At 40.2% G+C, this 23,207-nt stretch overlaps 3 protein-coding genes across 4 annotated transcripts in view; all 3 read right to left on the bottom strand.

Moving 5' to 3' along the window:
- mmd (monocyte to macrophage differentiation-associated) overlaps positions 1 to 23,207 on the bottom strand; it is a 194,560-nt gene that overhangs the window by 64,671 nt on the left and 106,682 nt on the right. The gene's annotated exons all lie outside the window — the stretch shown is intronic.
- LOC126405769 (uncharacterized) overlaps positions 1 to 23,207 on the bottom strand; it is a 118,631-nt gene that overhangs the window by 18,025 nt on the left and 77,399 nt on the right. The window lies entirely within an intron of this gene.
- Positions 2,569 to 15,226, bottom strand: hlfa (HLF transcription factor, PAR bZIP family member a). The gene is made up of 4 exons (XM_050069681.1): positions 14,847 to 15,226; positions 13,527 to 13,871; positions 5,963 to 6,177; positions 2,569 to 4,861 (listed from the first exon to the last, which is right to left on the bottom strand). The coding sequence occupies exons 1-4, from the start codon at positions 14,959 to 14,961 to the stop codon at positions 4,646 to 4,648; spliced, it is 891 nt and encodes a 296-aa protein (XP_049925638.1). The 5' UTR covers positions 14,962 to 15,226; the 3' UTR covers positions 2,569 to 4,645.

The following is a 23,207-nucleotide window of genomic DNA, read 5'->3' as shown; positions in this document are numbered from 1 at the left end:
GGGGGTTGCTGAGTTGAGTGTAGATGGTTTCGATCTTTGATTGAAAAAATGCCAGGAAGGAGTTGCACTTGTCAGTTGTGATGGAGGAGAGGGTGTTGTCGCAGGGTTTGAGGAGTTTATTGATGGTGGAAAAGAGAGTGACCTTAGGTCGACACCAGTCGGTGTTGTAATGTAAGCAGCCATGTTTGTGGAATACAGGCATTTTAACTTAACTCAAATGCATTTGTTTCTGCTCCACGCATGAGTGCCTGAAGTTCATTTTTTCATCCCATGAGCAGAATTGTTATTTAAATCATGAAATAAATTAAAAAAGATTACAAATTCTGACCAAGCGTTCAATGGCAACTTTAGGTATTTGACACGTTTTGACACTGCTAGAGACACATTCCAGCAAGTAATAATATACTGAGGTTCAAATTTATTTATTTTACCCGTATACTTTACTCATATGATGCCTGACTTTCAGAAACAATACTAAAACAATAATCTTTCTGAAGCCAAATTTCTCTCACAAATCTGTTAGATGAAGCAGCCATACAAGAACTTAACTTTTTAAAAAGTAAAAATTTGTGAAGCTGCCCAGGTTCCTGTTTTAATTCAGAAAATATCTGAACAAATAAGTAAACCAGACTAAGGATCTGACCAAGCATTTATCAAATAACTGCTAAGTAGCAAAACATTTCAGTTGATACAAGCCCTAAAGCTGCCAAACATTACCCACTTTTCCATTCAAATAACAAAATTATGCCTTTAAAAAAACAACCAAAAAAACCCTTAGTTTGAATGTAACATATGTGATGTTTTTATTTATCAGAATTTGCTAAAACCTGATCAAATGCCCAAAGAAGCCACACAAAAACTTTGCCTATGTTAAAAAAAAAGTCATTGATTTGCAAAATTTCCAGATTAGGAACTATGTAAAACAGTAACTAGACTTTACTTGATGCTACAGACACATTCTGGCTGATACTAAAAGAGGTACCCAGCTCTAGTGATAATTAGGCTCTCCATCACCATTTTAGGAATGTGTAATTTCTAAAATCATTCTGCATGCATGAGTGGAGAAATGAGACACGGCTGAAAAGAACTGGGATTTTATTAGACACTACAAATTACAGAGAGACGGAGAGGCCGAGGGCTGAACAGCACAAATAAATGTTATGCATCCATTCAATGACAATCAAGACCGAAAACACCTTTAAGTTGTATTTTTAAACACTCTGAAACAGTCCGTTGGTGTTGCCATGAATACAATGGTTACAAGTCTATTGCAATGTCCAAAATAAGAAATGAAGAGAGTTGTCAGTGAGTATAATATATATACTTTTTGATGCACTAAGAAGCCCTTCAGTGCAGATCTGAACCTATTCGGTTGGTGCAGTGATGAGAGCTTTACATTGCTGAGAGACTGGGGAACAGTCAGTGGATTCAAGGCACTGGAATAGACTCAGGAGTATGGTTAACGTTTCCGGGTGAGGTAGTGAAATCACTCGACGGTGAGGTACTTTTGGGATACACATGGATTAATTATTGGCTTTTTCCTATTATACATACATATATATGATTTCATAAAAAGATGCTCCACAGATTTAGGAGGCATCGTTCCAGTCTTCCAACACCCTTTGAAGCGCAAAAATACTAAGACGATAGTTTGTGGTTAGAAAATAACCCTTTTCCGTCACACACCTTTGGATTGGATCACTAATGGTCAACCAGGTCTGTACTGGGATCTGACCAGTTTGATTGGGCTGTTATTGGCTTCTCTGATCGTTTCATTTGGGTTTTTGAAATCCTGTTTCCACCCTGAAGCAAACCAGATACTGATGCCTCAAGAATGAACACAAAATATGGAAGTCCAGGGCTGCCACTATTAAAATAAAATCATTTACTTAAATAGAGATTTCATTTGCTGTCTGTAAGCGCATGATGTATGTCAAAAAATGTGTTAACAGCTCCATTTTTATTTTCAGGTTTGAAAATGCATATAATTACCAAAATGGAAATCATTTTATCACTTTTGAAAAATCTGTCAGAGCAGTTTCCCTCTGTTTAAAGTCTTTTTGCTAAGCTAATCGGCTGCTAACTGTGACTGTATTTATTGTGCACATATGATAGTGGTATTAATATTCCCAGCTGACTGACAGAAAGAAAGCAGATAATATCCCAAAATGTCTAACCGTTCATCTTTATATTTGCAGCCCTGAACTTCCATACAAATGATCAGAAATGTCAACGTCAGCCCTTAAAAACATGAACTGGTCGCATCCTAGTCTTAGACCGATGGGCAAAAAGCAGCATGCAGCTCTACACTCCGACAAAACTAACATTTGGGGAAACTCCACTGTAAGCCTTCATTTAAGAGAAAACAAAGAAAGCCTCCCAGTGTCCATCACTCAGGTTCAGGGACACGCTACAACTGCATTAGCAGAAGGAACCAATCACACACAGAGCAGCAATAGTAACCAGCTATAGATTTCCCTTCCTTCATAGTAACTTCATCCCGTCAAATCAGATCAGAAAGAAACTCACAAGCTGCGCAGTTTTTTTTTAAAAGAAGCCTTGAAAACGTAAGAATTGAAAGACAGAAAAGTCTGGACAACTCATTAAATGATGCGGGGGCGTGTCAGGGGAAAAATACAACACTCAACATGATGACCAAACGTGCGTTTTCTTGTTGTGTTTGAGCTGATGGGTTTTAAAAAGTGCCTTAACTGTACATTCTCTCTCCTGGACTGCATTTTTCAGCATCTGCTTCCTCAGAGTTAAATGGGATTTTTATGATATGGGAGCCTAAACGCGGCGCCAACACAAGCAGGAGTGTTGCCATAATAATAATAATAGTACTCATAGTGATAGTGATAATAATAATAATAATGCCCAGGAGGTTTGGGTGCTGTTCAATATCTCTGTGAAACTACCACATCCTAGCTAATATAGAATATCAAAATACCACTATATGCATTTGTCTTTGAGTTATGTGTGTATTCTTTAATAATATTCTGGATCTGTTGTGCCTTTAAAATACATAGTTCAGTAATGTATAGGAAAAATACTGTACAAAAAGAACAACTTATAGAATAGGTTTATATAAACATATCTCTTGTAACCAATATATCATCTCTGTTGTGAATCGTTTGGTCTGCAGTAAACAAACTGATTGGGTTAACCACAGTATTGGACAACACCATCCAACCTTTTTGTTGTCAACATCTTTTACATTCATACAGCCATCTTTAAAAAGAGGGCAAACATAGAGCTACGATGAGAGACTACAGACATCTGTATTGATTTCTAAAATAAAAACACTCATATTAATCATGCTAAGTTAAACAGAAGCAAAACGAATTATCAACAACTTTGCAAAAAAAAAAAAAAAGAAAGAAAAGATTTGCGGATAGCTTTTTCGTTCTGTGAAAGGAAAATCATGCTTAAATCTGAAAACAAGGAGGAAGCTAAACAACAACAATGTCAAGAGTAGTATTAATACTAACAATTATATTAACAGAATACATATATATATATTTATATATATAAAAAAAACAACAATCTTCCATCTGAGAAATAAAAGGTAGATAAATATGAGGCGGAGAAAATTTTGAGTGAGTGGAAACATTGCACTGGATCAGATTGTGAGACACGCATTAGTGCAGAGGTTATATAAAGTTATCTTAGTTAACAGAGGTGAGCTGAAATGCGAGGTGGAGAGAGGGGGGAGATCAGCCCGTGGGGGGGGGGTCGGGGGGAGGAATATGTAGGTAGTTATGTCAGTTTAGTTCTGGACAGGAATTATTGCTCAGTGACCAGTTGATGAAGAAAAATAAAACAAATAAAACGGCAAATCTACGCCACGACCGCACAGGAAAAAAGTATTTTTAAAGTGCTATCTGAACGTTAAAATACAAGAATGCTGTTAAAGAAGCCGAAGGGAAGTTGTGTAAGTGTTAGAGCGCTGACAACTAAAATACAACATGAACATCAAGAGAAGAGTTTTAAAAAAGGGTCAAAGAGAAGATTAAGTTGCTGATGGGAGAAAAACATTTACAGGGTTTAAAAAACACAAGATTTGTGGGGTATAAGCAGGCTCTCAGACACATGTTATAACACAGAAGAAGAAGAAGAAGAAGAAGAAGGGAAACAGGAAACAACAGTTTTCAGTCCTGATCTCACGTATAAAATTGGTATGAAAGTGAACAACAAAACAGCATGGCATCGTTTCTCAAAAGTGGAAGGTAGCGGGGGACTCAGCTGGTAGGTTGGCTCATAATTCCTCACAGTACATTAAAGTGGGAAGTATGCGTGTGTAAATACATATATGTATCTATGTATATATATATTTAGTCAAACAATGTGTACAGAAAAATAAAAGAAGGTACAGACAAATTGAAGCTTATGATAGAAGTCAAAATGACAGTTATAATACCAGAATCATACAGGTGTGTGTTGAGGGAGGGTGGAGGGTGAGACGGGAGGTTTATGTCGGGGAGGAAGAAGGGGTGGGGGTGGTGGAGGAGGAGGAGCAGGGGGCAGTGCCACCATGAGAGACACATTGTCCTTCAAACTCTAGGAAAGTTGGGTCAGGGGAGTGAAGTGGGTGTGAGTTGGTGGTTGGGTAGGTGGTGGTGGTTGTTTTTTTTTTGGGGGGGGCTCACAGGGGCCCGTGTCGGGCCTCGTATTTAGCCACAATGTTCTTGCAGCGGCCCAGCTCCTTCCTCATCTCTGCTACCTCCATGCGGAGAGCAGCATTCTCCTTCTCCAGAAAACTGGCTCGGATGGCGATCTGATTCTCCTTCAGCCGCCGGGCGTCCCGTGACCTCTTGGCTGCCACGTTGTTCTTTCTGCGCCGGGCCCAGTACCGATCGTCCTGAAGAGCAGAGCACACGGGTCAGCACTGAATACAACAGTGGAGTGTTCATCGAAAAATTACAGTCAGGATTTGTTTGTTTATCCTCATCGACCCTGAATCTGATGCTTGGTCTTGAGGTCTAGTATGTCCCATGATGTAGGCCTTTAGGAGCAGTCTGGGTCACAAAGTCAAGACATAAATCTCTGCTGATCCTACGCTGTCAGTTTAAATCATAATCAACAGTAAATATGTTTACAGCAGACTGTCCGCAGACCCTCTGTTGAAAGCCTTGAAGCTTAATTTCTTTAGACATGTCTAAAAATAAAAAAGGCAATCATGTTGCTTCACTGCTGTATCACGTCAGAGTGTAGGTTTTTCTCGTCTGATGCTAGATGATTCATCTGAACCTGAACACACATAACGCGCTGCTAAATATAGAGCAACATGTATCAAATAACCACCTTTCAACTGAAGCTGCTTTAAAGAAAGATTTTTCTCTGCTGTATACTTACTGTCTTTACTTTGAGGGGAGTTTCAAATATGAAAGTAACGATATTTCAAGGATTCTCCCTGCTGATTAGTACTCTTGTAAAAGATGTAAAGCAGCGTCTAAAACTGTTCATAACAGTAAAACAATAACACCACATATATAAGTTGACATTTTTAAAAGCGCAGTCGTCGTATCTTTCAGTATGACCATTTTTTCATGTGGTTTTTGTAATGTGAGTGATGTTTTTGGTCTGTTGGTTCCATTTTCTGTCACTGTTAAAGTTTCTACCAGACTCCCATGTTTGTATTGGTCAGTTTTACAGTAAATAAGGAATTAAACAAATTGCATCATGTTGGGGATAACTGACAGCAGCTAGCTAAAAACATGAGTTGAGATACAACACATGATTTTATTGTTAAGCTTTGTTTAGACTGTTTTCTTCCCATGTTTAAGAATGCAGCTTGTTTGGCATCAGTACTCCCCCTAACCCCTCAGGGCTTGACTTGCCTCAGACCCTCACCTGCTTACATAACAAGAGGCCCCAACATATGGGCCAAAACAGAAGATCTAATCTCACAACGCTGCACACATTCCCACTCCGGCTGACAGACGGAGATGGAGCAGGTTACCTTTAGGTCTTCTGGGATGAAGACCTTGCGGGCTTTCTTGATCATGGGCTGTGGCTTCAGCTCCTCTGCGGAGAACTTGCGTTTCCTGGGGTCGAACATTTCCTGGCCAGGCACGCTAGACAGAGCCAGGTCTTGTGGGTCGGGCTCGTAGCTCAGGGGCACCTGGATGGACTCTGGGTCAATAGGGCTGGGGGTGTCGCGGGCTGAGGGCAGTGCTGGAGAAGGACAGAAAAAAAAAAAAATACACACATTAGCTACTGGCAAGGGCACAAAATCATCCTATTTTCTTAAAAAGAGGGTGTAAAGAGTGTTGAAAACCTCTATTTTTGGGCAGAGAGGGGAAAAGTCAGCAGGAGACAAACTCTAAACACCTCTCATTTGGACTCTAATGACAGAAATGGAGCCATTACAGGTCAAGGTGGCACTTCCATTTGGGGTAATTGGTTATGCAACGTCATGGGTGAGCCCTTATCAGCAGATCTGCCCTGTGTAGCCGTTAAGCTGGACAGAGGACACAGTAGGAGCAGCGGTGGGTAACTGAAGAGAGCCTCTTGTACCGAGCAGGAAGCCTCTGAGGGGGAGCTGAGTGCTGCCTTTCTATAGAGTCATAGGAGTGCCATTGAAAAGAATAAATCTGAAAAGAGTGAGAAAAAAAATGTAAATATAGAGAATAAATGTGAAAATAAATGACTTTTTTTAAAATAATTATAGTTTAAAATGTATTCTTTTATTTCTCTTAATATATCTTTTTTTTGTTTACATCATTTTATTTCCTTACTGATTATTTTCTCTTTGTATTTTCAAATTTCTTTATTCTTCTATTTATTCCTCTGTATATATGCACACTTTCTTATTCTTTTACAGATGTTTTTTTTTTTTTAAATGGCACTCCTGTGACTCTATAAGGCAGCACTCAGCTCCCCCTCAGAGGCTTCCTGCTCACATGTTTGTGTGTTTAAGGGCTGATCCTGTCAGAACTAGTACAAGCCAGTTTTGGTGTAAATCAAGAGAACAGGTAACTACTTTTCTAGAAAAAACAAAACAAAAACAAAACAGAAAAACATTGATACAGTTTATACCACATTATACTGTACAGAGCAATGTTTGTCCTGTCTGCTCAGCAGGTGGTGCTCTAACACAAGCTTTAAGAACACAAGTGAGAAGTCATTTCACCGACTGTTTTATCTTAAACTCTGCAGATATCAGCAGCTCCTGTCAGCTGATTTCAAACCACCAGCTTTAGTCTTTAAACTGTCTCGTCACATGCCTTCACCTCTATTTGTCTGTTGTGCAAAGCCTCTCTAATTGATCTGAGGCTGCGGGCCAGCCAGCGAAGGGTGATTCAGTTCAATTGCCGATCCCAAGTGGAACAGTTTCTGCGATTCATTACATTAGCCCTTATTTGATTTGTCATACAAATTGCACCTGCATTCCCCACTCGATCAACAAGGCTCGAAGAGAAACACAGCAACCGGGAATTCAGTAGCTGCTGATTTGCTGGCAGCCTGTGCATCATGACCTACATTTCTGTACTTGTGTGCCTGCCATGACAGCCAATGCCACTGACCTTCAGTCAGAGTGTACGCGGTCAAACCGCTTTCTGCTTTTGGCCGTGGCGGAGATTTGAGAAGTGGCCATCGGATTCAGCTCTGACTGCTCTCTGGGTACAAAGCAAACAGGAAGTCTGTGTTCAGTCTGAACATCAGGAGACAGTGTCCTGCCCAGAGGAGGTGATGGGCTTCTTCATCACAGAGACATGAAAACCTTCACTGAGCACCACAACAAGGAAAACTGAAGTGTTTGTTCGTAAATTGCAGGACTATTATAACTGCTAATGAACACATCATAAAATGAGCAGAAATGTGAAAGAAAACTTAACTATAACAACATATATTTCAAATATATGCCTCAACAGACGATGTTACACCTAACGACACACAAGTAGAGCTGGTAATGATGGACATGCTTTCATCCTACATTTTACATTAAATATCAACAAAACACTTTTTCATTTGACAATAACTAGTGCCATAAAAAAAAAAAAGACTAACTAATTTAATCAAATTAATTACTTTTCTAAATTGAGGATTTTAGTTTTATTAATACTAATTTTAGGTTGACGTCATAAACTGTGACGACAGATATTCGGCACTTCAAAGTACCAAAAGAAGTTGGGAGGCAACCAGTTATTATTATTATTATTATCATTATTATTATTACTATTATCACTTAGTCTGATCTAAATCCACTGATTAATTGTTTGGTCTACAAAAAGTGAAAGCAAAAATGTTTGAAAGTAAAAAACAGTCAAAAGTTTTCAAAGACCGAAAGGACTAAACGCAAATATATTTAACTTTAAATTGTATAAATCAAAGAAAAGCTTTACATTTGAGAAGCTGGAACCTGAGAATGTTTGAGTAGTTATTTAAATGACTGACTAGTTATCAAAGTTGTTGCTAGTAGAGTTTTTCCTTTAATCAACCAATCTCTCCAGCGTTTAATACCCGGCCCTACACACAACAACAATGTTCTGCCGTCAAAATGTCTGACTATAAGATGAATCACTCGACTCCTGACACTGGTAATCCATCCCTAAGCTTAAGACATGCACCACCAAACTTGTCCCTGCACCATTCATACCCACAGCGCAGCCAGACAGCAAGCTACTTACAAACTAAAACTAGACACTGTCTTGGAAAATCTGTCAGACTCAAACCTGCAAATAGCCAGCGTCACCCTAATCACCTTTACGAGTCATTTTAAAGTCCTAATTAGTGGAGTTAAAACACAGCAGCATGGTCAAGGGCTAAAAGTAGTTGTACAAGCTTGTTCATTGACATGTAATGTCCTCAACTAATGTGCAACACATTCCAGGGGAGAGGAAGTAGACATTGTGGATTCACAAAATAGTCCCCCTCCCTCCTCCTCCAACCGTCCTGAACAAGGAAACCTAAAATTAACAAACCAGGAAATGTAGTCCTGATCTGACCTACAAAGAGCTGTTTGAAAGCAACAAAAACACTTGATCAAATACCCATAGAACTTGTTTTTAACTCGACGTGTCAGTATGTATCTAATCACACACACCGCTGGCTGCAGGTTGGTGTTGCGCTAGATGATCGTACCAGAGTTACTGTGAGTGTTATCATGTAGCTGTGTGGGTGATAATACAACAGTTAGTGATAAGCTGAGCTGTTGGTCGTATCTGTGTGCAGGGACAGAGCTGCTGAACTCTGAACTGGGCGTAACACGGGACCAACAGCAGCCAGTTCCGCCTCTCCGAGAATGTGCTTGGACAAACCATATTTTGCCCTACAGCCCCGAAAGACAAATGCAACTGTTTTTCCCATCCATCAGAGGGTCAAACTGATTCACATGACCTCTGAAGTGATACACTTTCTTACCGTCAATAAATCAAATGAAAAGACCAAAACCAACAACGCATTGATCCAACTAACAAGCACTGTGTGTGTGTATTCAAAGGTTGTTGTCCAAAATCAATTAAAAACACGTCAATGAGCCACACTGATGCACTGGTTGACATCTTCCTTCATTAGCATAAACACTCAAACTGCAGTTTATTTCAGCTCATTCCCACATACGCCATCCTCCTGCCCCAAATACTCACTAGAATTAAAATTGTGTATTAATCCGCAGCTGTAAAAAGTCCCCAACAAAAGCACTATTTCTTCCTGTTTGTGCAACATGTGTTAAAAACTACACTGACCAGGAAGTTACTGAGGAGAGAACTAGACTTTAACAAAAGTGAAACTAAATGAGCTGCTTTTAAAGATTTACGACTTCAGTAGGGAATGAAATCTGAACATGAAGAGATGGATGAGCATATTGTTGGTTTTGGTCCTTTAAAGAGACTTTTGACATAGTAAACTGGCCTTACACTTGCTCATCTGCAGAATCCTAACCTGTCCTCCAATTAATTTATCAACCAACCTCACAAAGTTTAGTTTTGTTTCCATGACATACAGTTCCTCTAATAAAAATTCCTCCTGGTCAGTCATGCAGGACGTGCTGATCCTGTCTGCAGGCCACATGACAAGACATTTGAGAGGAAAGCTACTCTGTTTGCAAGAAAAAGGGCCAAAGGAAACTACTACAATAGGAAGATAAACATTTATACTTCTCAGAGTGCAAATCTGGTAAGAATTAACTGATTGCTTCATCAACAGCCCTCTCTGACACTAACTTCTACATGTTGATGATTATACGAACCCCACATTAAGCCCTATAGCTTAGTTGGTTGCAATAACGATGTTATCAGCTGCCTGCTGTATCGCTTGCATGCAGGCACAAAGGGATTGTGGTTGTTGTTGTGGGTGGTGGTGGTTGAGGTGGTGGTGGAGTGGCTGGTTAGACGAGACGGGGCTCGGCTTGCTGGAACAATATTGCATGCACGTGACAGAAGCACACCAGAGTACATGTGATCTCTGCTGGGTACAGCCTGTGCCTTGGCTCCGAGTCCAGGCTGTGTCGGAGCCGAGCCCGGCGAGGGAGGGAGAGGAAGACTGGACGGGAAGTGGAGAGTGTTAAAGGGAGAGAGAGAGAGACAGAGAGAGAGAGAGGGGAGGGGACAGTGAAAGTGAGAGGGAGGGAGGCAGGTTCATGCCGTGACAAGCTCCTGTTTGCAGCTCAGCGCTGCACACGGCGCCTGCATGTGTCCGTCACATGGCCCGGCACGCTGCAGGAAACCCCAGCCGCGTTCACGTGAGAGATAAATGTGAAGATGCAGACAGAGACAGACCAAAACAGAACACACACGCGTGCGCGCACACACACACACACACACAAACACACACACACACGGTCTGAAGTACGCACATGTGCACTCAGGCTGGAATATAGTGTACTGTACAGATACACCTCCTCAGATACACCGTTCTCAAATTTGAGCCTAACATTTGTAGCTTAGCCCACACCTCTCTGGTTGCAGGAACAGAACTATTGGGCCGACAGGAGGCACATCTGGGAAAACATTATGTCACACGGAGGGTTTTTAAAGGAGAAGATATGAAATCTCATTAATTTTCAGCAAATATAACTAAATTTTGCTGCACTCGTGGCTGATTTCCTTCTTAAAAGCTCGGGCTATAATATGTTCTAAAACATGTACCATGATGACTGTCTAGTGCTCAAACTTTTAGTGTAATAATCCATTTGTCACACTACTTCAATATAAATATTTAAATAATTAATAAGTTGATGCTTTCCTTTGTTTTACATATTTAAAAAATGTATCACCTTTGGGTTTTGGAGTGACTGCAATTTAAAGACATCACCTTGGGTTTTGAGAAGCTATTATGGGCATTTTTTATGATTTGTTTTTGACATTTTACGGACAAATCATTTAATACTATACTTAAAAATAACAGAAGGCTTTGCAGCTGGAGGTTACACTGGTTATTGCAGAGGCCCAAACTACAGTATCTTGGCTCAGTGTGCTTTAAGCGTCATTATTAGACTGGTGAAAGGAAACCATCATCTGTTGTCCAGTTAACCTGATATTAGGATTAAGTTTTTTTTTTAAAGGAACAGACAGAAATTAAGGTATGGATTAATGATATTAGAATGATATTTACATGTTAGGTCACTTGTAAACTGTCTGTCATCATATTCTGTTTATATTATGTGTTCCTAAAGTTTTTTTTTTTTAATATTTATCTGTTAGGTCAGTTATTTATTTTCTATTTTAATTGTTTATTGTACATTTCAACCTTTGTAAAAGCCCTTTGACTTTAACTGACTGACTAAATACAGTCTGACCTGTTGAATATTCTGTTTTTTTTGGCCTGGATAGTTGGCTGATTGCTTATTGTAGCTTTTCTCGCTTAAACTGAATGGAATTTAGACAATTTAGTTACTTCATTTTTTTGATAATATTCATAATATCACTAATGCAAATAATATTGTCTGGACTTTTATCAAGAATGACTTGATGTCATGATGTATTTAGTACTTCAGATTGAACACATTAAGGTTCCTAATCTTCAAACTTTAGGACAAAACACACTGAGAGTAATTGTTTGTGTGGCAGCGGTGCACCAGCTGTGGAGATCAACAAACACCACGCCAACATTTGGCACAACTACACCCACAATGGCTGTCATTATGGGATGGTTTGTGTTTGTGGCTGCTGTAGTCATAGATGATTCCAACCCAAAACAGGACCCAGGACACATTTCATGTATTCAAGCAGACAAATAAGCAGCTGATTCTGAGGTCGAAAATCAGCCCTTGAACAGTTGACAGAATGATAATCAATCATTTTTCCTCCGTTATCATCCAAACTGTTTAGTGTTTAATCATCAGTGGGATCAATACACGATTACACGCACAGTTAATCTGCATTTAACTGATTCTAGGTTGTGTTATTCAAATACCTAATTCACTGGTCCATTAATACGCTCTATTAGGCACTTCTTCACTCTCCAGTGGAACAATGCATGGTGCTTTTCATTAGGACTCCTCTTCAGCGTTTACAGGTACAACACTCCATCTGTTTATCTGTCACATATCGTCAGATCTTCTACCAGCATCAGGAGCCTTTTTGTGTACCGTTTGGAATTGAAACAATAACTATCTCCAGGGCCCTGTTGGGATTTGCCTGTGGAGAGTTTGCTCTGTTTATGTTTACATCGAGGGTCGGCCCTTTAAATGATTCAAATCATTGTGGTGTCTGGTGAATTGTTTTGCAAACTCATGCTTCAGTCTACATACTAACTGCCTACTTAATGTCAGCTTATTACAATAATACATTATGAAAAGCTGAAATGATGAAATGAATGGGCCTAAGCTTTAGGTTCACACCACTGCCTCTGTTGAAATTTCAAAATATTAGATGGCTCTATGGAGATCCTATTTTATATCTCAAGCCCCAAATCAAAGTGTCATATAAAGACATCTTAAAACGCCTTATCATTCATCAGAAATTAATCTCATTGAGTCTATGCTGCAGGACAGAGGCTAAATAATATTCTGCAGAATGTAGTCATTGATGAATTACATTTCTGACTAATGTGAGACACTTTTAATCAGCAGAATATGTAAAGAATATTTAAACCAACTCTTACAGAGGAAAAACTTATATACACTTTTATAACAACAGCAAATAAACAAAGTAAACATGACTCACTGGCAGTATTATCTGCCAATCAGAGCTTTGTGAGACTGTGTTGCATCCTTGAACTTGAGCTTGTTTAGACAGTACTCTGGGACTCCAAAGTCCAGATCAGGGCTGTAAATCAGAGCTTAAGTATGTCAGTGTGTATCTGGTCAAAAGCTCTAACTAGCAGAAGCTAAAACAGCAGGAGCTAGATGAGAAACAGATCTGAATCAGCGCTCGGAGGCAATGCCTTCGGAGACACAAACCACAAGAACTTGTTCTCTCTTAGCATCTCTGGGCTAGCTGTTTCTCTAATGGTGGAGGGCGTGTATGTGTGTGTAGCAAGTGAGCAAACAGCAGGAGTCTCCCCTCTCGCAGAGGAGGTGTGAACAAGCATGCAGGTGAGGTTTCAGGCGCACATCAGGTGCCACTGCATGTGATTCCTACCTGCTGTGCTGGGGCTGCGGAGGCAGGTCTGAGGCGCCATGCTTGTGTGAACTGAGGTGGTGGCGCGGCTGCTGAGGTCCACTACGGTGGGCGTGGGTGGGGCGGGTGGCGGCGCCTGTGCCGGCTGCGCCGCTTGCTGGGCCTGGTCGCTCTGGGCTGTGTTGGCGGGGATGCCGTTCTCTGACAGGAACTCCTCCAGGTCCATGTACTCCAGCTGAAAGTTGTCCTCATCGTAGGGCAGGGTCTTGTCCCAAAGGGTCGGCCCGAGGAAGGCTGACTGTGGGTGGTTGGCTGCGCTGCTCTCATCTTCAAGCTTCTTCTCCTTCTCCTTGTCTTTCCCAAAACCTGCAAATGTTTGCAAACACTCATTTCATTGTCTCACAGCAGAGGAGGATCACGGGTCATTGCATGGGTATAAACAGGAAGTGTGCCTGGGGTTTAAAAGGTCAGTCCAACTAATTTAATAAAGGAAAAAAAACAAATAAATAACTGGGAACTTTTACATTTTCTTTGGAAACCGTTCTCTACTGTACTGAAAGCTGTTAAATCATTCTTTTCAAGGAATATTGTTGTGTCATTTTCCAATGTAGTGGCCTCTACCAACTAAATTAAGGTAATTAAATTAAAATTATCCTCAACTGTACTGTGGTGGCTGCAAAGCCCAAACTATTTTCCAACCAAGACAAAAAACTGCAACTATAAAAACACAGTATGGTTTATATCAGTGTGAACTAACCCTTTACATTAAACATGAGATCTCCACTGATGTTCAGGTAATGTAATGACACTCAATAAATACAACACAAACAGAGTGCAATGCAAACATCCAAAACAGCTTGAGGACAGAAAAGACGCCCTCTGCCGACAACATATGGCATCACTAATATAAATCCCATTGAAGACAAGGGGCTTTAAAGGTTATAAACGCACCTGCAAAGCTAAAAACAGCGCAGTCACAATAACAACACACGATAACGTGTCTGTATTAGCTCATTTAGATGAAAAGTATGAGCTAAAATAGCTTGTTTGCTTAAGACGTAGTTCATGTCAGCCTGTCAGTCAACTAACATTCAGCCCAAACAATCAACATTATGTTTTATATCCGCCGCGCGCGAGCTAATGACATTATATTGTTTCTTTTTCAACAAAAATGATTTAATATTAAGAGGCGTCACTCTCCGGGGATTTATTAACCTGTGTCCTTTGCTGTGTCTTAGCTGTCAAAACCCATCAATGTCTCCAGATTGAGAATAGCCAGCGGAGAAACACAACAGACATGAGGCGTTCAAGTCAAGTTTAGCCAGGTGTTAAAACACGTACCTTCATCATGATGGAAAGGCAGCTTCAGCGGATTTTCCAGCAGGGATTTCAGTACGCCGTGTGTCGGCGGCAGGAAAGTTGGGTTTATAGGAAGAGGTCTGGCCATTTTCTCCATATGTCTTGAAGGGCAACTGGAGAACAACGCTCGCAAAGACAAGACTGTATTTCCCCCCCCAAAAAGAGACGCGACCGAACTCGCTATCCGGCCCCTTATAGATCCTCTCAGACGGGATGAAACGACACCGGAGCTCGGAGGGAGAAGACGGGACTCCGCGCAACAGCAGGACGGTGAGCGGCTGGCTGCCTGTATGCAGAGCTGGCTGGCAAATAGCTGGGGGAGGAGGGCGGGGGGAGCGGAGCTTTGACTGAGCCTCTACACTTCTCCATCCATGTGCGGAGACGGACGCCGGTGACGTCAAAGCACCGGGAGGGCGGCGACGTTTATCGCGGTGCGTTCAAGTGACGTGGGAACAAAACAACTCCATTACCATGGGCGACCGTTTGGAACATGCTGGCTTCAATGACAGTCGGAAATGTTGCTTTCAAGAGTGAGGCGACCGATTCACTGTCTGAGGTGACCAAAACAAGTATAAACAATGCAAAATATTTAGTCCAGTCAAGTAACAATGTTTTTATTTCGTTTGATTTGAATTTATCCTTAAATAAAACTTTGAGATACACAATATTGCATGATAATAAAACTTTCCACACTCAGGCTGTAGCTGTCAATTTCTATTTTCACTGTTTTAGCCTACTTGCAATTTGATTCCCCACTTATGGCAATTAGTACTTTTTCCATTCATACTTTTTGTTTATATCCATGTGACACCTTTCTAATTTTTAACAGTAGCATTGTCATATTCTAACATAGCAGTTTTCTTTCATTGCCTATAATTTATATAATGTATAATTTATATAATCATTTGTGTCCAATGAAATGACTACAAATTAAATGCAACACAGCAGACCTGGGAATGGGGGTGGAGAGGACAGACACGAGGGGCCTACAGTTAATTTATTTTGCTCTGGGGGCCTCCAAGCAGGTTAATCCAAACATGATGCAAGCTAGTGCTGAACGTTCCCTTTCTGTACATATATGCATTTCTTCAACAGTTTTTGCTCTTACTTGAATATGCAGGGGTAAATATCAAATCAGGGTCAAAATGTTCCAGAGCTGGTAGTACCATGTACCTCTATTATTGAATCAAACAGGTTTACTTATTATTTGTGGAAGGATGTTATGGATATATGAAATGATTCAAACTGACCGAGTAGTGTATGCTTACTTCCCCTAAACACATCAATCACAGACCCTGTTTGACCTGGTATTAACATATTGGATGATCCCATCACAAGGGGACAGTGCTAAATACAAGTCTAAATGACCACTAAGATGCATTGTGATCTAATCACACATACAACTTGTTGCAGTGGTCTGGAATGTATTTGACCACATGTCTTTTGTAGTATAACCAATGATGCCTCCTGATGTGTCCCTGACAAGGACCACATCATTGGGGAAGGACATGGTTGTTTTGGTGACAGTGTGCTGAAAGCTCTATAACTTGGACCAAGTGTTGCAGGACCATCCCTTGTTTTGCCCTATAGAAGGAGACATGTTGAATTCTGAGAGAGCAGCCCACAAAAGTGTTGATGTAATAACTCTGCGGGTCAGTAATGAGCATAAGTGGTCAGCTGGAGACGCCTGATAGGCACAGGTGTGAACAGCGATATGTCTTGACTGTCCACCTGTGTTCAGATCACCAAATTCTTGTCAACACCAGGTCTAAACAGAGCCATATATACTGCTTGCCATAAACTGTACCAAAATCTTTAATATTTCAACTGTCCCTGTGTAATCTTATTGCGATTGCAGCACCACATGGTATTTAGAGTAGGCATGCCAAACATTAAAAATTGGCAATGGACAGTCCCCTCAACAGACTATCTCTTTAGTTATGCTGTGTTTAGACCTCAAAATTTAGTTTTATGTTGTGTAGTTATTTTCTCAGCCCGACTAAAACATCCATAATTTCCCCCAAATTATGACTGTGGGCCATTTCCTCTAAAACTGATTTAAATACTATATAATTTGATATCACACTTTGTCAGCTTGCGCTTGGGTACTATGTTAATTTAAATGTATTTCCTAGTCTGGTTTTCTCAGGTCAAAACCAGTCTTAAAATTAACTGGAAATAACAGTAACAAAACTGAAACCCATTAAAACACATAAAACAACACATACAACCAGTTATTTAATAGCTTCTCTGTGTAAGAGTACATTTTTGTGAAAAATTAGCTTTCAACTAAAACTCATTTGGATGCAAACTTTGCTCTTAAAGTTACACTGTGTCCTATTCTTTATGAATAAAGCAGCTTCATGTTGTGCCACTGACACAGATTGGTTCCCTGCTGGTACAGTTTTCTCTTTCAGTTGAGATATGTTCATAAATGAACCCAAACTCTCCAAAACCACTGAGATATGACACATTTCAAAATGAGTGCAATTTTTGCATAGTGTTTAGGTATTTGTCACAATCGTGACAGAGTAAGCGTCTCAGGGCTGCTGCATACAACTGTAAATCTGAGCAATGAGGGCACAATACACTGTAGAGCCACAGCAAAGAATGACGTGAATCTAAACTTGACCTACTTTTAGCCAATGGGTGTTGTCAGACTGCAATTCTATCTGTGCGGATCGTTGCACATGGAAATTCATGCTTTCTAGAGTAGTAGTGGCTGAGTCATAGTTAAAATCCTCGCTCTGCTCTGCCCATTTGTTTGTATTTAATGATTAGTTCGTCTGTATCATCCGCACCACTTGTTTGACACAAACAATCCCACAAAAACAGATCTGAATGACAAGCTGAAGAAAAACTAATTGTAAGATAAGATGTATGAAAAGAGGCTTATGAAAGGAGCTGATTGTGCAGACCAGACTGGGACAAATCCTTTTATCTCAAACTTACCTCATGCTTATGAAAATGTTATGCTATATCATAATGATCTTGTTTTTCCAGACATCAGAGCAAGTCTTTTTTTCTTTTTGCATTACAAGAAGTTTAAGTTGTTTGAATGAAAAACATCCTCCTGTCCCCTGAATTCAACCAGGTCAGACGCTGTTGCTCTCTTCTGACTTTGCCTTTTGAATCATGCATCTTAATGAGACTCTACATGTGGACAGCCTGGACGTGCCTTAGTACGCAAGGTTAATCCTTAGTCATCATGATCTTAACCATTTATTTCAAAGTATGCCAAAACAACAAGATATGCTGCATATAAAACACCAGATAGACATCTAGTAACAACTCCAAGGCTTTCTCCAAGTTTTCTCAGATAAACAATATACAGAACAAAATTATTATCTGTCTTTATTTTATGGGGTGTAAAAATCCTGTTAGTATTAGAGCTACAATTTCTGTTATGCTTTGGGGGACGCACACAAAGAATAATATTGTCATGGATTCAGTGAGTTATGCTGTGAGCTGTAACGTTAGCCCTATTCAGTTTAGTTTATTTTTTTATTTTACATTTTGTCAACTTGGCACCATCAAAAGTACAGTGAATTAACTAGTAATATTGTACACATGGATGTACAGACAACTATCAATGGATTAGGCCTTCTTAGATACTGAAGAAAACTTAAAAATGTGTTATAAGGAGCACCTTTTTCTGACGTATGACTTCGATCAGGAGTACAATTTTTGAGCAAATTGCAACAATCAGGCACTCAAGGTTTAAAGGTCCAGTGTGTAGGATTGAGTGGCATCCAGTGGTGAGGTTGCAGAACCGAAACTTCCCCTGTGTGCCAAGCGTGTAGGAGAACTACAGTGTCGGATGCAAAAACGTGAAGTTGCCCTGTCTAGAGCCAGTGTTTGATTTGTCCTCTTTAGGCTACTGTGGAATAACATGGCAGATATAAACAGCTTAATCGAAGGTAATGAAAACACAACAATTCTTATTGTAACGTAATTATAAACTTATGAAAACATAATTATGGATATTATAAACCATTTCTGCTAATAGATGCCCCTAAATCCTACACACTGAACCTTTAAAGTACCTTAATTGCCTTCATGAGCGGCATGTTACAAATACTGCTGCAGCTCCAGCTGTTCATTGTGCTGATAAGTGGCCAAGTCCTGAAGAATATCTAATAGCACTGTCTTGCACTGATTCACACCTAGAAGGATTTCCAAGGCCCTGAGCCTTAGCCAGACAATAAACCTCAGTAAATAAAAAAAAAATAAATAAAAAAAAAGATCTTAAAATTCTTAAAAACCAATGAAGTTTTAGGGAGATGGTGAGCAAATTCACTTATGGGGTGTACACTGAGCAGTTCTAAATTTTCAATCACTCAGTCAAGATAAAACCTTTTTTTGGGTCTTCGACAACAGAAACTGAAAAGTAGTTCTTAAAGACAGACTGACTGAGAACTGCAGTGAGGCCAAAGGTTAAGGTGGTCAGAGTATCTGATGGGTCACAGGGGCCCAGTCAGCTGCAGATATAGCTGATATTTTGGAGCACCCCCCCCCCCAACTCTCTATGCAGTTATGTTTTTTCATGCAGGATGTGTAAGAATCATAAGTGTTTTTAACTGTGAGAAAGTGCTGCAGAGGGGCGTTTGTGACGTATAAGCTGAACAAAACGTGTGTTGTATAAAAGCGGTCAGCTGAACACAGCAGCATGCCCTGAATCACTGTAGAGGAGTTAGTCAAGGACACACAAAAAGGAAAATTCAAAGAACTCCAGCCCTATCAAAATGTGATTTCAAGCTGTGACGGCGGACTACAAAGACTTATGTGTGGAAGCAAAGGGGATTACACAGTTTAACAGAGGCTAGCTGCTACTCAGTGTCAGGGTTAGACAGTTTTGTTTTATTATGATGTTTGCTGCATAGATAGATCAAGAAAATCTTTTTTGTGGCTAAATCCTGTCAAAGTGAAAGAAAGAAACAGTTTTAAAGGAGAATGTCCTTGCATGATTATGGACAGTTCGGTCCATTTGTTAATTTTAATTTAATTTAATTTTTAATTTGACATACTTTATTAATCCCCGAGGGGAAATTCAATTTTTCACTCTGTTGTCAATTACACACAGGTCCAAACACACACATGCACAAACTGGACCTATACATGCACTAAGTGGAGAGATGTCAGAGTGGGCTGCCCATGACAGGCACTGTGGGCAGTTGGGGGGTTCGGTGCCTTGCTCAGGGGCACCTCGGCAGTGCCCAGGAGGTGAACTGGCACCTCTCCAGCTACCAGTCCACGCTCCATATTTTTGGTCCAGACGGGGACTTGAACAGGCGACCCTCCGGTTCCCAACCCAAGTCCCTATGGACTGAGCTACTGCCGCCCCAAAGGTAATGTGTTAGTTTTGAGATATTCTGATATATTCTGACTTTAACTGTATATTTTGCAGGATTTTTCTTTAAATACATGCAGAAAGTTCTGTGAAGATGATACTGTTATTGGGGGACATTTGATTTGCAGTAGCACAGGAACATTATGAGATGGGACCATTTTCTGTGAGCTTGGGTTACAGTGTCTTTAGGTTTCTAAGGGAAAAAGACACAATTCTTGAGCTAATTTTAGCTTTAACACATAAAGACCCTGCAGGAAAAACACATATAATGCTGTCCAGTACAGTAAGTGTGTGGTTGTTCATTCATCATCGTCTTACAAACACAAACACACACACACACACTCTCGGGAGGCCTCTACAGGAACAATTTTTTTTAATCAAGGAGATATTCTCAATCTCTGTTGCGGTGAAGTTTGCAAAAAACAAAAACAACAATAAAAAACTATCTGCACGGTTAGCGACTATTATGTACAAAACATGACTTTTTGTCGTTTAGGGGAACCCACCCTTTAAACCATGACCCCAACATGCATAACCCTGAAAGAAATGGCCAACCATATGTAGACCAAAATTCTGTCCCCAGATGGGAGGTGAGTCTTCACAGTATGATTGCATGAACACATTTGCAGTCCTTATCAAACACAGCGATAGGAACAGGTGAGCTCTCACCTGTTTGGTTAGCAAGCGTGCATGTCATTAAACATGACATACAGCTAACATGACATGCCACTACACTGTTTTCAAATGACAAATAATGTCTTTCTTCTACCTCTCTACCCTCTATTCCTAATCTTCTACCTTTGGAATCAATTTTAATTTTCTTTTGGTGAAACAGCTTCGGCCCAGACACACCAAACCAACATCAAAGAGCAGGTGGCGACGAAGGCGTTGCCTCTTGTCGCCTGTGTCTTGGCCAAAAAGTTGCACTCGAACAAACTGCAAAGACGAAAGCCAACGGCCAACTGGTATGCACATTCTGCACTCTCCATATCATCAGGCGGCGGTAGTCTGTGTTCGTCATTCAAAAAGGGAAAGCAAAAGATTAACAGGACGGATTCAAGACGCTAGTTAGCCAGTTAGCACATTAACAACACTAACCAATGTTTAAAGAACAAAGGAACTTACCTGTGCCCCAACAATTACTAACCATTTCTGCATAAGAGCTCAATGACTTCAAAAAATAATCTTGCCTAATACAGCAATTTTGTTTCAGTTTCACACCCTCTTGACTGATGTCATTTGTTTACTTTCCTCACTTCTATTTCTCTTCTTGTGCAATGAGCTGAACTGCCAGTCAGAGTGATTTCTTTCACCAACGGCCTACACAGGCTCCAGCGGCAATTCAACATGCTGAATCAGCTGAAAAAAGCCAAAGGGGGCCGCACCGCACAAACTAGGGCAACAGATCCTCACAGATGGCCTGACCGTTGTTGACCAATGGCTGACCGTCGGCCATTGGTTGTGGCGTTAGTGCTTGTCAAGCATTCGTTAAGTGAACAGCAGTTGTCAAGCAGGACACTAAAATTATTGCCAGAATGTGAGCTTTCCAATTAGTACAGCCTAGTACAATGCATATATGTACTTATTTAACACACTGATGCTAAAAGTGATCAAGAAACACAAAAAGCTGTGAATGGCACACATACAAAGATTGTCTTTTTTTTTTTTTACCAACTTAAATGAATCATAACCACTATTATTAATGATTAAAAAATATCTGTCAATTTAAGTGGAAAATGGGGTGTTGCCTCTATGGGTCTAAAATGCAAAGGAGAACCATTACTCAGACAGATGGTTGGTAATTCACCCATGGATTTGTGCACGGGGGCATTGTCATATTGAAACAGGCGTTCCCCAAACCACTGCAACAAAGCTGCAGCACATTATTGTTTAATATATCATTGTATGCTGAGGCATTAGACAGTCCCTTCATTGGAACTAAAGCGTCTAACCCCAACCAGGAAAAACAGCCTCATAGCCCAAAAGTATGTGGACAGGTGCGTCACACTCATTAACATAGCACAGATAGTTGGCAAAGAAAAAAAAAAAACTAAGTCAAAAATGTCCTTTGTTGTCCTCCTGCTTTACAAAGTTTCCCACTCTCTCAACAACATGATCTCTGTGTTTAGACTATACTCTGACATTGTGAAAATCAGATAAACAGTAACAACTGTGAGTGAGGAAAATAACACAAAGCAAAACCCTGACCTGATGACATAAATGAGTCAAACAATATCAGATACAAAGTTTTCTCTTTATGAGAAATGGGATAACAGTAGGAGGGGAAACAAATAAGCTTGATGAAATATAGTGGAATAATCCAGCAGCACAGAGGCTTTAAGCTTCTGCTGCTGCTGAAATTATCCCGAATCTGTACCAGAACCATTCCTGTTACGTAACACTTAGCAAAGCAATTACATGGACTCAGGCTGTTATCCCTCGCTCGTAACAGCAGAGTCCTGAGTCTGAAACTACACAGCCTGTTCAGTCAGTCAGACCTTCACTCAGGCCTTTCTGATGCTTCCATCAAAGGCTGTTTGCAGATTATTTCCATAATACTCATATAATCACCACATATGCATGGATGTTGATGAAACTGCACAAACTGCAGATTATATTAGTTTTAGACCTATATTGGACATTAAATCAAAGCAAAAGACTTGACCAACTGACTACTTATTGCATTTATGAAGAGAAAAAGACAAGAGACATAAAAGAATGATGTTATCATATTACACACAACTAAAAAAATACCATTGATATGACTCAACAGTCTCTTTTAAAACATTTTAAGGTTCACCTAATCTACTGAGACATGTGTTTGTTGTTTTGTCCACTCCTGTTGCTCATATACTCAATATTAACCCCATGTTGACGACCCCTGATACCAGCTCTCTTGGTCTCGAAAGCAATTTGAAAGCAATACTTCACCCACATAATGACCGTTTATGTATCAATTACTCACTGTAATTCATAAAGAAAACTTTGTTTTT

Source organism: Epinephelus moara, chromosome 18, assembly GCF_006386435.1.
Source record: "Epinephelus moara isolate mb chromosome 18, YSFRI_EMoa_1.0, whole genome shotgun sequence".
Lineage (NCBI taxonomy): Eukaryota > Metazoa > Chordata > Actinopteri > Perciformes > Serranidae > Epinephelus > Epinephelus moara.
Note: the sequence above shows the minus strand (reverse complement) of the source record. Positions and strands in the feature narration are given on the sequence as shown.

Excerpts from the sequence above, each read along its gene's own strand:
- hlfa (XM_050069681.1), bottom strand. The coding sequence starts at position 14,961 with ATGGAGAAAATGGCCAGACCTCTTCCTATAAACCCAACTTTCCTGCCG. Across the intron at positions 13,872-14,846 it reads GCCTTTCCATCATGATGAAG|GTTTTGGGAAAGACAAGGAG; the intron begins GTACGTGTTTTA and ends AAACATTTGCAG. Across the intron at positions 6,178-13,526 it reads CCGCAGCCCCAGCACAGCAG|CACTGCCCTCAGCCCGCGAC; the intron begins GTAGGAATCACA and ends GTCCTTCTCCAG.